General features: G+C 38.7%; 1 protein-coding gene across 1 annotated transcript in view; it reads right to left on the bottom strand.

Moving 5' to 3' along the window:
• The window catches only part of igdcc4 (immunoglobulin superfamily, DCC subclass, member 4), a 61,119-nt gene that overhangs the window by 20,312 nt on the left and 25,085 nt on the right, over positions 1–15,722 (bottom strand). Inside the window, exons 3-5 of the mRNA XM_074666446.1 lie at positions 10,410–10,551; positions 6,204–6,337; positions 643–777 (exon numbers count right to left, since the gene is read on the bottom strand). Of these exons, the coding sequence (XP_074522547.1) occupies positions 643–777; positions 6,204–6,337; positions 10,410–10,551 (411 nt within the window). The remainder of the gene's footprint in view (positions 1–642; positions 778–6,203; positions 6,338–10,409; positions 10,552–15,722) is intronic.

Here is a 15,722-nt window from a genome sequence, read left to right as displayed (position 1 = left end):
CAGAAAAAGTCCTCACTGTGCAGTGAAATATCTCACAAGGCTCTGTGACAATGGCATTCTCTACAAGCACCACCAGCCACTTGTAATTGTATGTTACCTGAACAATGAAGAGCTGGTTGGAAAAACCTGCACAATGTATAGTATCACGTAAGCAGTTAACAAAGGTGGGGGCCCAAGTGCAGATTATGGAAATTTATGAAACAGAAGAACAAAATGAAAAGGGTGAAACACAAACTTACTTAAAAATCCATACAACAAAATCCATTACTTCCAAACGCACCAACACTAGAGATAAGAGGAAATTGGCCATAGAGGCTGAAGTAAAAATCTCAGAAACAGCACAAAGTCTCAGAAATTATTAGATATCACATCAGAAAAAATAACTTAAAAGCTTACAAGACATCAGATCCACCAAGACTATAAGCTTGTGTGTTTGCTTATAACTGTCTGGGTAATTTAACCAATCAGACTGTTCAGACAGAACAACAGAAATGAGGTTTCTATTTGCAGTAAACCAAATGACATTAAAGCCATGACCCTGACATGTCGATGTTTGTTTTAAGCGTGCCAGTTAGATGGTGATATACAGTATTCAATAAATGGCATCAGAAGCAGAAAGAATAAAGAATATTCAAATGTTACCTTGTCTACTCCAAGACACCAGGGGCTTTGGCTGACCTTGTGCCATGCACTCCATCACAGCAGGGCGGCCAAGCACGACTGAAGCATTCTGAGGTGGTGCAACAATCGTTACTCTGTTGAGGGCTTCAGATGAACCTAAAAAGAAAAAATGTGTTGCTTTTTTTTTTAATTACGGGACACTCTGAAAGTTTGTGATGCTTGCTGGAGGAGTTCTTTATTGCAAAATAATACAGTCAAGAAAAAGTCTTCAATTATGTTTGAAAAAAAGAAAATTATAACAAAGGTTAAAAAAAAAAAAAAAAGACTGTCTCAAAACTACACTGCTTTACCACCACTAACTACTGGCAACTTTTCTTTGACAAACCAGTCTGCCAACACTACAGTGAGAGTGGGCTCAAAACCTCTGATGCCCTCCTGAACTGCCTTAAACTACTATTGTGATGAGTTATTGCTTTTAAAAATCATTGAAGAATGGTGGTCAGCCGTACAGCCCAATACTGCTGCCCAAGCGTCATTTATTTCACTGAGTTTGCATAACAGCTCTACGATATTCAGAGACCAGGGATTGTAAAGTGTTGCATACCTTTGAAGCCCCATGTGGTGGGGGCTGCTTTGCATATTTTTGTGTAAGATTAGACATTTTGATGACACTGCTAAGTTTAATTTTTCAACAATGGGCAAATGAGAAATGGTGGTTGCTCTTAAATACAATAAACAGTACTTTAGGCATACAAGCATTAGGATATTTGTTACTTTTTTTTCCATCACAGTGGTTGTTGCTCACTACTGGATGTGATTTAGTTGTACTGTTTTGCATTTGCAGCACACTCATCCTTTATGGAGATTATTTGGGCTGTTGCAGGTTGTTAGTCCTTGTCAGCCTACTAATGAGGGCACCTTTGGAAAATATCTGAATACAAGATAGGAATCAGAATGGTGTTGAGTACTTGCAGGAAAAATGGATGAAAGCCCTTCTGGCACATACAATTATTCAAAGGTATCCGTACACATCAACAGGGTCCTTCATATATAGACTGTACACAACACTCTGCCTCAATGGCTGTGAGAGCAACAGTGAGGAAAAAGAAAGAACCTCTGCAAGAAAGGGTTAACTTTTGAGTTGAATGATAGAACCACCAATCTCTTCTCCTCAGTGACTAAGGATGTTATTCAAAGCTTATTATTTGTGGGATGAAGGGACCAGACACTTATTTTTAAGTGTGTATCAGTCCCCAAGGTACAGCTGGTGAAAGAGTGCCTTACTTCTCAGCAGTTTTACTCAGCTCAGGGTGCCTTGGTAGCACATAATGCTAATAATCTACAGAAAGATACCCAGGATTCTGTAGATATTAATCATTAAGATTGCATACAGCAGCCCTTGGTTATGCTCAAAGCTTTAAATGGGTCAGTCTGCCTATGTAAGACCTGTAGAGTGTGAGGGTTATATGCAGGTAAGAAGTATTAGGTGCAAAGTAACAAGACAAGAAACTTGAAAGTCTCTTTTTTTTTCTTTATCCTCTCAAGATAAGTGGGTGAACTCAATGACCTCATCATCAAACTGTCAAAGCCTGGCCTTAAGTGTTGAGGTGATCTTATCATAGGACTCAGAGGTGCAACAAGAGATGTGATGGCATTAGACCTGACATCTGTTACATGTAATTGCCTTAAATAGCACCTCAAGCAGTTTTCTTTGTGGGCGACACAACAGCAGCAACATCATTTATCAGGAGCTGGCCAGAAACATTACAAAACAGGAAGATGAATAAAGAATGTTTTTTGAGATGCTAGTGCCTGGCTGTGCTAAAAACTTAATCCTGGACAAACCCCCAAAACAAAAGTTTTTAACATTCAGCAGTAAGAGCACCGACAGAAACAACCTGATCAAACAATAGGGATGGGAATCTAAAACTGGTTCCTGTTGAGAATTGATAAGAAATGTTTCAATCCATCAATATCGATAGCCTTTGTGCTTAACGATTCCCTTATCAATTCTTTACATTGTGCCGGAGCCGCCGGGCCTTATGTCGACTAGTCTGCTGCAGCTACCTTAGCTTAGCAGTTAGATAACGTTTCCCAAGAAAACTCTGATTCAGGATTTTCAGCTTGAAATTTTACTGAAAAACTGACTTCATAAAGAAATGTACATTACTCTCTCTCAGGAGATTCATATTCAGTACATTCAAAACAGTGGCAACTGCTCTAAGACTGCAAGGGACGCTCAGCTTCCCCTAAAACGTCCCCCAAAAAAGTGGTGACATGTACTGCTGTGTGTACATTTCATTGACAAAATATGCACTAGATTTCCTTCAACTTTTGTTCAAAATCAGCTTCCTATCACAGATAACTGGCTCGACCTCCTTCTCAGTCATCCCTGCAGCGACTCAGCCTTTTAACACAGTCGGATGCTGAGCATCTTCTGACTAGCAGGGAAGCGTACAGTGGGTTGTTCCACTGTGAAAACTGGACAGTCATTGGATAAATGCTGGGCTTTGTCCCGCCCATCAGTCGCTCAGCTTCTTTGGGGGTCTGTGAGGCAGTGGGCTGGCCGTGGACGCTGGGCTTCTGCATGATGATTGGATGATCTGTCTTGAGTCTGAATCCCTTTTTGACTGAGCGATCTTGAGGTATAACCCTCCACCGGAGCATCTCCTGAGTTTTATAGTTAGTTGTTTTGGACTGATCCGGAGGCCTTATCAATCCCCAGCGAGTTTACCTTTCTAAAATATGACGAGCGTTTTGTATACAGATTCTCTCTCATTGCACCAACAAGCAGCTACAGCTACAGCTGTGGAGCTTCTCCCCCTGTCACTCATACTTACAGCCTGTCGTAGTCTCACGTAGCAGCTCCAGCTGCTAACAAGTAGACACGGACGGTAGAAATTACGTTTAAATAAATAAATTCCCCTCTTTGACTGCCCAGCAGCCGCCACTGATTCAAAATGGTACAAATCACCTTATTTACCAATATAACAAAATAGCGCAAGCTTGATGCTAACGTATATGGGAAACTGCATTGATATGCTAGCAGTTAGCATTCATCAGTATAACTTCAGCCTCAGAATAGAATTTCAACTTTCATCACAAAAACATATCACATCAACTCTTTGTAAAAAATACTGAGAATTCGAAATGTCAAAAGCTAACAGGCGATTGAAAGGCTCATGGCTGACTTCATAACTACCGAAAGCTTCCAAACAACTTAAACCATTGCTATAACCACTCTGAGACACTAGATGGCCTACTTGAATTATAAATATATTACAACACAGTACATCAACATCACATTGTGTGCGATTTTTACTTGTTTCTGTATAACTATGCCCAGAAATATCCAGACACAGGGACCAATTACATTTTATACACTTACAGTATAAACTTAATTAAATGTTGACACAGAAAACCTTTAAAGCTACTTTTGTACCAAAAAATTCACAACAGGAATTGATAAGGGAATCGATAAAGAATCAGATCAATAAGCAGAATCAATAAGGGAATTGGTAATGACAAAATACTATCAATTCCCATCCCTATCAAACAAGATTGATGAATTCATGGAAAGGAGACCAACTCATTTCACCACTGTTGTTTACACTGGCTGGTAGAGTCAGGATATAGCTGGTTGAGATGTAAGGGCAGCATGAGGAGCTACGAGGCCATTACCATCAATCTAGATCTGGTGAATGTATGCCTAAGTTACTGATCATGGTAGAGTAACTTAAACTGAAAGCAGGCGTAACAACAGTGTAACAAGTTTCAAACTTTTCACAGGGTTGACATTGTATCGTTCATGCTAAACCCTGGAGAAAGATCATACTTAACAAGACTGGAACTAAAAAACAAACAAAAAAAATTATTTTTTTGTTCACTGGATGCATTAACTTTTAAAATGTGTCATACTGTATCTGACTAACAGCAACTTTTAATGTCTAGCTCTTTCTTTATCTCTTTTCTCAAACGAGAGAAAAGAGCTGTGCCTCAAAACGGACTCAATGACCGCAGAGCAGCCAATTACTGTTTGACTGATCTCTTGCTCACCAGCCACACAGGCGGTGAAAACAACATGGCTTTAATGTTGGATGCCTAATGGTGAGATCACACCTAACTGTCCTATTGAATGATTCTCTGCCGAATGTAGCCCACTAATTCATGTCCTTGTAGGGTGAAGTCAACGCAGAACGCTTTCTGTTGTCACAATGGGCAAACTCTGTATATTCTCAGTACTGGCAGAAAATGTCTTTATTCTTTACAAAGCATAACTCATGTGATTCAACAGCTAGCCCTGAGTTTTACTGAATGAGGCATGCTTGTATAATCATTCAACAGTCTTCCTTTGTGGTGTGATTGTTTAGACAAATGTACATGACATCTGGAGGACTGGATTTCATTTTGCCTGAGCTTTAAGATACTTTTAAACTTAATTTAGAAGTTAGGTTGATCAAGAAAACATACATCTTTCCCATCTTATGCAAAGACATCACTATATATGGCTGTACAGGTGCATTATTTGAAAATATTCCGAGATGTTTTCTTCATGTACCAGCTCCAACTGAGTTTTGACTTTGAGTTAGTTTCTCAGATTGAAAATCCTGAAATGATTCAGACTTTTACTGAAACACATGGAAATCTACACTTCTTCTCTTGGCATATTAACCGTTCCAGACGTTTATAGAAAGCTAAATTGAAAGTTTAAAACCAAAGACATTAAGCATATAGAAGGGGACAATACTGTCTGTCAACACTCGGAGCATAAAAGTATCTTTATACCTCTATGTGTTAAAGCTTACTGAAGGACAAGCGTGATAATTATCAAGCACTTGCATTTATTTCACAACAGGGACTGAGAGTGCTTTTCATAATGATTTGTATAAGAAGATGATGGATGTATAGAATTTCTCTAACACATAAGTCACTGAATTTTAAGTAGGCTGAATGTCATTTGGTTGAGATGAGTTTTCAACACAAGATGTGCATGCTTCACTTTGATTCATCTTAACTAAAGGAATAAGGAGAAGGATTACCTTGATAACACTGTTCAGACACTAAATTTACATCAACCCACTAAACCTCTGCATTAATGTATTAGAGCTGGTTGTCGGTCCAGGTCAACATTTTTTTTATCAACCATCAATGAAAAGAGTAAAAATAAACTTTTGAGCTCTGTTGCACTGTTACATCCACGGTATGTTGTATCCTAAAATGATGACAGCTCTTATCAATGTTCTCAAAAGACTGGCTCTATGAATGCTTCTTTCATCATATCATATGTGTTCAATCTCCCAAAAATCTAAGTTGAGCATCACTCACCCCATCATTTATGATTGTAATGCGACCGAATGTAAGGGTACTAATGTGACTGAAAAGAGCTACACTCTGGAGCAAAACAAGTTTTTGGTGTACAACAGAATCACTGCTAATTTGTTCATCAGATAATTCAAAAACTAGGTTAAAAAACAATGAGCCATGACTCGTGCCACCAAAACTCGATATTTGACATTGTCTTGGCAGCTCCCAGCAGGGCCTGGCTGCTTATTCAAACATTATAGCACAACAACAGAGCTCACCTGTGGTGACTGTGAGCCCGGCTTCATGACTGATGTCCTTCCTGGCAGAGTTGGACGCGACGCAGCGGTAGGCACCCTCATCCTCCTTGGTCACCTCCAGAATCTGAAGCACCCCGTTAGGAAGGGAAATGTACCTGTGACAGTCAATGTAAAACAGAGAGAGGGAGAAACAACTGAGTAAAGGTTTTAGTGCCCTGCAGCATTAAGTATCCAGCAGACCAACTAGGATGGGTTCCTGCTGGGCCCTTACAGATGTCAATCCTCTTTATTCTGAAGACATGCTGTTGTGTAAAACCTTTACAAAAAGAGGGTGCAGTCAGTTTTCATGCTATTCAATAAGTGTTACATGCAATTAGTATTTCCTTCCTCAATCTCCCAGTTGTCCTTGTTGATTTTCAATCAAACTTCTGGTGTGCATCCTCTTAAAACAACAGCACTTTTCTAATGCTACCCCCCTTTCAATGAGTGACATTCTCATGTATCTATTTTTATATCAATATTTGATTTAATCAGCAAATTTGTGACATCTCTCTACTCCTCTATCAATCCTGTCTGATATTGGTGTGCACACAGCACTGCAGTCTCATAATGTTAGATGGTCGTGATATAAGCATATACTAATGGGGAATATAGAGCACAAGTGTCGCACTTTCGTTCCCTTAAAACAATGAAGAAAAATCTCAAGGAAATGTTGTTGAATTAGGCCCATTGTTCCTAACCAAATATGAGCTTTCATTTTCAGTAAGATGAGACCAAAGCAGAATTCAAAAAGTGGATAGCTCTAGGTTAATTTCATTTTTGGTACATCAATTCCTGCCTTTGAAATTTACTGTTCCTTATATATCCTATATGTCTTTGTTCTTTTTCTTTTCTTAAGGTCAGATTCCCGACATATTACACCTACACCCCACGGACCAGGCAGTGAAGAGCCATCCAATTGCCTTTATCAAACACCATTAATCCAACCAAAATGTGACCAGCGGTAGCTGAGTGAAACAGGGAGAGAGAAAGGAAACGCTGAAGAGGTGAGACAAAAGAGAGAGGCTGCCATGAATGAAGAAAAGACAGGAATAGGGGTGTGTCAGAAATAGAGATGGAAATTGGTGTGAAAGACAAAGAGTAAAAGATGTCAGAGAGGCCAACAGGCAAACACACATTAGAGCAAGGAAGAGCAGAAGGAGAAAAATATGGCGATGTATCAGCCGTCTCTCAGCTCATCTTTGTGAGAGGCCATTAACAGCGCCTGAGGTGGGAGAACCACATCCCTGCAATAAGACCTTATAAGCAGCAGGCTGTTTGCGGGTCATAAAGGGCTGCAGCAGCCATTAGCACTCAGTCCTGTGCAATACGGCTGGGAACAAATTCCAAGGCATCAGGACCAGCAGAGGCACGCGCAAATGTCAATATCATTAAGAGGCTCAGTAATTGAGACTATCTGAGAAACAGCTGACAGAGAGAGTCCTGTAGATGATGTGGCAGCGAAGAAAATGACATGAAAATGTTTTTCTTAACCACCACAGGTGGTTCGTTGAATGAGATTTGTTTGACACTGAAGGTAAATCTCCTGTACTTTTCTTTTTTGGTCAAATTGAAGTGTTTATCTTTTAAATCAGTTTTGCATTATGTCTTATTGCTCCACCCCCTCCTTAATAAAGTGAATATTTGTAAGAATGACTTGTTTATTTTTTCTTTTCTTCTTCAAATACAACCTGCATTGTATTAGTAAGGTTAACCATGCAGACATAATGACAACATTGTGTTCTATTGTAAATTCAACCAAACATTTCATAATCACTCAAGTCAAGTCACAGGTTCTGATACAGAGAGAATGGGGTCGTTTCATACACCCTTTTAAGTCAAGTCCAACTGTATATTTTCCTCGTAATCATGAAAGAGCTTTTTTTCAGATAACATCAACTGTTTTTAATTCTTAGATATACCTTAAAAACTTCTGATTTAAATGCTTATTTGTGACATATTTGTTAAGTTTCCAGTAAGAAATAATACCCAGCACTTAATGAATGATAGGGATCATTTATATCTATCATTATTAATATTAAGAGTGTATTATGATCTGAGTCTTTATTGAGTTCACAACTGATACAGTTTGATTATTAACTGATATCTAACGCCGGCACAACTAAAAGGCTATACACTGCAACTTTCTAAACTAATAAATCAATAAAATTAGGTGGGAAGACAAGACCCTTGTTTACAGATTTTTTGTAGTTTAATAATTTATTTTTCTTTATTTTCTTTTCTTGTATGCACTGTAAAAACAAAAATAGTATACTGAAATGTGAAAGAAAGGAAAGACAAGATTCATTTTATCAGTGATTTGGAAATAATCTATTTAAGTTTGAATACTTTGAAAATCTTGGTATCCACAGTTTTAAGCAGTATTTTAAGCTTATAAGAGATCATGTCAGAAATTGAAACTTGTCATAATTTCAAAGAATTAAATATTGTTTAGAAAACAAACATCTCCTCTGCCTAGCTGTGTCATTAAGGTTTCTTACCAAAACATGTTTCTTTTTATTTCAATGTTACATTTGTACACATCATGAGTGAGTCACTTTACTGAACAGACTTTACAGACACCAAACTTTCTTCCATGTCATTTAATTTGCTAATTAGCTTTTATCCTGACATTTTTTACCAGCATTTTAACATCAGAAAACTATTTTCAAACTAATCAGATGATCACAAGAAGAAGACAAGATTTATAAATCCACATTTTTTTCAATTTGATTGCAACAGTTTACTGTGTCTATAGGCCTCAATTACGTGTTTCAGCATGGAGAGGTGGGGACCCTGTCAATCAAAATCATGCTCCCAAACTATTGTGGGTGAGAGCCGTGCACTCTTTGGATGAGAGATCAGCATGGATATGAGGAGAAGATGTGAGATGACAGAGTCCTAGCGAGACTGTAAGTCAGTAAAGCTCAGGCAGCTCACACTCCTCACACTGAGGATGTGTCGCGGTAGTTCAGAGAGAAAGAGCGGCACAATTGTGAGAAAAGACAATGAAGATCAAGGAGAGGATCAAAGGATGAAGTGCCTGAGATGAACGCGATAAATAAAAAGTTCACTGTGTCCATTTTTTGGATCAAAAGCAGGAAGAGAGACATGAAAAAGGAAAGTCTACTCTTCTTAGGTAGTTTTAGTGTTTAAATAGTCATAGAGGCGATATTATTTGGGTCCTACAAGATTGTTCAGGATATACTGGCAGCCAATGAATTAATCACATTAAATTTTATTATATTAATTTGCAGTGTAATTAATTAATCTAATTAATGTGTTAAAGTGACAGTTAAAACCCCTGGTTTTCATACCAGGGATTTGGCTTTAAAAAGGGACTCAACTTACAGCAAATGAGCTAGCTGGGAAATCGAGAGACATAAAAAAAGCAGCAGAGAAAAGTCTGGAGAGGTTGAACACACACAAAAAAAATGTGTCTGACAGAGAAAACCACAAAATGTAAATATAACATATATTGTATGATTAACTGAACACAGTATGGCATAAGGCAGTGTTTAAGGATTAATAAATGTCAAAGAAAATGTCATCCAACAGGGAAAATTCAGAGAAACCCAATCAGGTGCTGAGCTGATTCCTGTGATCCTGTTCACCTTGTTTTACCTTCACATCTGTGCAATTTTTCAGTTCACGAGAGAAATTAGTCATCATTGTACAAAAGTGTAACACATTTCTGACTCATATTTTTTTCTTTTTGTTACTGAATGGCTCATCCTTGTGTCACATGCGTCCAATTGATCGCACCTGTTTTTATTGTCTTTCTTAACAATGTCGTTTTGCTTATTGAATTTCCTTTCTTAATTTCCACGAATGAAGTCATAGAAAGCCCATTGTTTTTCATTTTTAATAAATCTCAGCCTGATGAGTTTCCTCTGTGTCTTAAACTCAACACTTTTTTGTTATCAAAAGCATTGGGATTAATTTTGCTTTCATGGTAGATAATTAAACTTTGGAAATCATCTGTTGTATTAATTTTAATGTTTAATGTTTTTGTTTTAATGTTTGACTTGGAGCCATTATTTAATGGGCTGCATCATGATATCAATAATGTATCACTAAAATCAAAACAAACAACATGCAGTCAAAAAATTGGGTTGAAATGCATCACTTATTCATGGATATAAAATAAGAAAGTTTTGGGTAAACAAAAAGACATTAAGTTGTCACCTTGAGTCCACAGGGATCGCCTCCTTGTCCTTTTCCCAGGTAATAACAGGCGTAGGTACTCCCTCAATCTGACACTCAAAGCGAGCAGCTCCACCAGCAGGCACTGTTTGTGGTGACGGCTCCTGATGGAAGTTAGACAGACCTGAGGGCAGAGCAGTGATACAGGTCAGAGGGTATTTATCAAACATGAAAATGATCCTGATGAATGGACAAGAAAATCTCTACATTAAATCAAGAAAAAATAATCTTAACAATCCAAAATCTTGTGCATCATGTACCACATGTAATTATGAAAAAATGTCTGGTTTGTGTTTTTATAAATATCAAAATGACTTGATCTTTTTTCTCCTCTTTTTGAAAATCTGATCAATGGCACAAGAAAACTCTCAATTTCACAGTTTTTCTTCTGTATAAAAACCATTTTGAGGATCTCGAGGTAGCAAGGTTAAATAGAGTAATTGAATTTAATTGAACTTGTGGAAACCATTGCAAAATCTTTGAATGTCCTGATTAGCAAAGATTTCTGGATCTAATCAGGCTTGGCTGGATCATTTCTCTCACAGATCAAGTTTTGGCACCCGACCAGTTTTTACAGCTTCAACACATTCTCACACTCGAAAGATTCCCTACTATGAATGATACTCAGCACCAGGGGGCAGCACTGAGCACTGTCTGAGGGGCCCCCTGACCTCTGACCCCTACAGGGTGCAGGAGAAAAGAACAAAACTGGCTGGCTGTTCTTGCAACTTTGCCCACAGCTCTGACTCAGGAGCAGAGACCAGGGGGAGGATCAAATCAAAGCAGAGAAAGGCGAGTGAAAGACAAATCAAAGCAAAGAAAAGAGGGGGCATATATATCCTTTAATACACAACTGAGCTCCATAAAGCACAGTTGTAATAGTTATGGAGTAGAAACCGAATTCCTACAAATTAAACACAAAAAGAAGATCAGTCAGATCATATCTGTGCTCGTTTTTATGAGGTGAAACATCTTAATGAATCATTTCATGTCTAGACTTTGAATCACGTTCAGCAACACATTTTCTCCAAGTTAGATTAATTACAGAAGCAATTCAGTCCAGATTTGAACAGTATGAAAACATGACATAATTATCCTGCCGTGTATTCACAGATTTACTTTCCAGGAATAATAAATTTGATTCAGGGATTCAAAAGGGCAGCAGAGACAGTTTATTAAATGAATGATGGAGTGTGAACAAATTATTTCACTTGTCTTTTTTATTTCCTCACTTAAGATGAAATCTTAACAGAAGATAAGATAGAAACACAACAGTGTCTGGGAGGGATGAATGTGTGAATGCAAACAGCAAAATCAGTTTCCCTAACTTTATTCTAGACTTTTCCTTACCAGCTAAGAGAAAGAAGTCTGTGTGAGATCGGGGTGAGCACGTGTGTTGGACAATAGTAAAGCCCGTGGTCAGGACTACACATCTCAATTGCTTCTATACTGTCCATAACCAATGTATTAGCATCACAGAAACATCCTCATGTTTAGTGATTAAACACATTTAACCATTTAAAAAAAAACCTCTTTCCCTCTTGAGAAGGCTCTCTGTAACCAAACCAAGTTTTTTAAGATGTGAGAACTGCAGCTCTGGTTGTTCATACAGATATTGGCCCTCATTTCTCAATCTTGTATGGGAATTGGCAAAGATATGAATGTAGAGATGAGCATATGGCAATATTCACGTGGGATTTATGAAACATGCATACCTGGGCCGATCATAGTGTACACCTGATAAGGTATTGATTTACATTTGGTCGTTCTGAATCCTGGCCAAGAAGTGCATCCCTTGGGCACGATTACTACAATTGGATTGCCTGTGATCTCATGCAAATGAATGCCTTTAGCTCTTAAATTGTTTACATGCACAGTTCAAATTTATATGATACTATTTTAGGAGGGAAACTGTCGTCTTTATGGTAAATCCTGTAATCAATATGTCTTGTTTAAAAAAAAGTTTGCTGTGGACATGGGAGTGTTTTTACTCTTTCAAAATGGCCTTTTAGTTTTTAAAGTATAGGCACAGCCCTGTTGGTTGTGGCTGCCTGTTGTAGCAGCTCTCTCTTTTTTGTCAGTTTCTTGTAATTTTTTCATCTCTTTGTCATAATCTTTGTATTTGGAGTGGATCATTACTTTGTATGGCTCATTTGTTGGTCATGGGCACCAAACTGGTTTTGTCTTCAGTGATATTTTTACTATTTTTGCTCCTGTGTTAGTCTGGAGATCCATTGTTTACATGTGAAATCAGCTGTTAGCAGCCTGTAGCATGTCAATGCTAACTCGCGCAAGGCCTGATGTTTTCCCACAAGGTGAGGAGAAGGAAGTGAGGCGCTGGTTCTCAGGTGTGAGATAAGAAGTGAAGACATTAACCCGTCCTTCCATCCATCGTTATTGGGGACGTAAGATGTATAACTAATAAGATGGACAAGCTAGCCATGCTAACCCAGCAACAGAGGGAATACCAGAGGGCAGAGAAGCATCATGCTATTCACAGACATGGCTAACGGAGCTAACACAGACACCAACGCAACATTCGAAGAGCTTCACCTGCTGTGAGCAGACAGGATACAGGAGACAGAGATGGAGCATGACTGAGGAAGCTCAGTCCTGGACCCTGTGGAGGTGGAGGCTGGCTGAACTGGAAAATGATGGACAAGCTGTCATAATCTATTTTCTCACAGACCTTTTTGCACTTTCTATACACTTTCTTACTTTTGTTTTCTTGATTGCTGCTGTGACTACTGAATTTCCTCTCGGGTATAAAAGTATGGTCTATTCTATTCTATTCTATTCTATTCTATTCTATTCTATTCTATTCTATTCTATTTTAAATGTATTTTACAGAGACTGGTAGAAAAAAAAAGTGAAATGGTAGTCATTATTAGCATTTTATCTAACTTTTTCAATTATTAATCTGTGAACCTCTGTCTGTCTATCTAAAAATGCTCTCCACTCATATGATCCAATTATTCTCAGCCACAGATGAGTTTTCTTCACTGCACCGCGCTCCCCTCAAACATGAAACTGGCTCAAATGGACTGAGACCTGGTGTGTGATTTGAGGGTACCCTCCACTCATATTCAGATTGATAAATGCCAACCTGTGTGTGGATATGAGCGTACACCCATTTTTCAGTCGTACGCAGGTTTGAAAAATAAGGGGTCATTGTGAAGAAATATAATGAAGAACTTATATTTATTACATTAACACCAGCAGCTTAAGTTTTTAGCAGTTCTGCACAGGGTCAGGAGTCAACTTTTTCAATAAAACTACAAATTAGATGGGAGATCCTGAAGCTTATTTTACTTTAACATAAAACTAATAGCAATCATGACAAGAGTTACATACTTGAGTGATCCCAATATTTTGGACAAGACTTCCTCAAAGTCACTGTGTGCTTAAGGAGACAGAGAGGCGATCCAAGATCATTCCAACCCCTTTCACACCAACTGTTCATCATGGCAACAGAAAGACCATCTGTGTTTTTCCCACTGTGCTGGAGAAACAACGTTTCTGAATGAGAGGAGAGGCTGACACGCTCAGTAGTAGTGGGAGAAATTGAGTAATTTCAGAAAAAGTTGCAATGACTGTGTGATCCCAAGCTTTTTTCAGAAGGAGTCAATGATTAACCCCTGCCACTCACAGCCATTACACAGCATGACGCTGCCCTCATGTAAACACAGCACCTGAAACACAGCCAGAGAGCAGCTGAGTGTGTGCTGAGCTATTTGTACCACAGTGTTTGCTCGAGTGTGTTCCTTGAATCCTGTACATGGACTGATTGTGACAACACTGGATTGCAGTGTGTGCAGGGGTTTTGTGTTTGTGTGTGAGTGCTGAACAACAGCTGATCAGCGAGAGTGCACATTAGCGGACGTTAATGCATGGAGGATGGGAGGGGGCTGAGTTTGGGGAAGATAGTCTGCCCATGCTTTTATGGAACAATGGTGGCTGACTGAGCTTCCACCTCTGCTCTGTCGAAGCATAATGACATTTGTCTTTTCCCAGGATTCCTTGAGGGTTTGCAAGCCTGAGATCAAATTCCATGGCAGGTCAGGCCAGCACCATGACAAACATCTGCTTAGATGTTGCAAAGTGGACCTGTGGTTGAGTCAACACATGGGGCGACTTTTCAAAATCCCAGCAAAAAATGACCAGGTAAGTCAAGGAGTCAAAAACACTTCTCAACACACCCCATTTTTCTATCTTCCCTCCTTGCCATGTTTTTCTTCTGCCCCTTACTTTCTCTTTCTCTCCCTCCTGCCCTTGACTTTACCCAGACTTAACTTTCTCTTTGTCCGTCCCTCTATCTTTGCCCCACTCTTTGGCCCCAGAGCTATCAGATTGCAGCGTTTTTCCCCTCCCCTTGTGTAAGCAGATAATTCCACCCCTGACCTCATTGCTACCCAGCTTTCTGGCTGACTAACTGAGGGGAAACCCTTCAGTGATGCCCCTGGCCTCTTGATGCTTGTTTTGCCACAGTGAAGGATAATGTTTTACTTTTTATTATCAACACAATTTGCTTTACAAATTCATACATTTACTTCAAGATTTTTTTTGTACTTCAAATGGGTGTGGATGGAAACTTCAGGAGAGAAAAAAAATCAACCCAGGCCACAGAAAGGTTCAGATAATGTTAAAAACTCAGCCATTGGCAGTACAGGTTCCTGGCACAATAAATACAGGGGCCTGCCTTAAAGTAGACTAAGCAACACTAAAATAAAGCTATATACTCTAGGGGCACAATAAGTTTGACTGTACATGTTTTCATTGTGTTTGAAGCAAAAGCAACCAGGAAACAAGTAAACAAAGAAGCAACATGACAGCAATCATCATATTGCAAAATTCCTTTACTTGGGGAGCATTTGTCTAAAAACTGCAAAGAAAAGAGTTACCTGCCAGATCAGCTGGAGTTTTCTTTTTATGAGGGAATATATATGATGTCTGAGTTTTTAGATTTTTTTGGGGTCTGCTGCTTAAAATTCTTTCTCCCAATAACATTTCGTGTGACTCTCTATTCTTCTCTTTTTCTTCCACTTCTTCAAAAAACAAGGGAGAAAAATCTTACCACACAGAATTTTAGAGACATGTTAAAAGATCTTGTTCTGTTTAACAGACTAAGTAGCCATATGTTATTCATTTTATTTATATGATGAGATGTCATTTCTGTCTCTACATTGTTGCACGTTCACAAGTCTCCTCTGCTCTGGCACCAAAGAGTTCCTCACAGAAGAGACAAGCACACTCCCTTGAGCAGACAGAGACCACTACATGAAATGTAGAAATTAA

Source organism: Halichoeres trimaculatus, unplaced genomic scaffold, assembly GCF_033239565.1.
Source record: "Halichoeres trimaculatus isolate MK-OKI-2021-1 unplaced genomic scaffold, fHalTri1.1 fHalTri1_scaffold_3, whole genome shotgun sequence".
NCBI classification, from domain to species: Eukaryota; Metazoa; Chordata; class Actinopteri; order Labriformes; family Labridae; genus Halichoeres; species Halichoeres trimaculatus.
The sequence above is the reverse complement of the archived record's forward strand: the minus strand, read 5'-3'. Positions and strand labels throughout refer to the sequence as shown.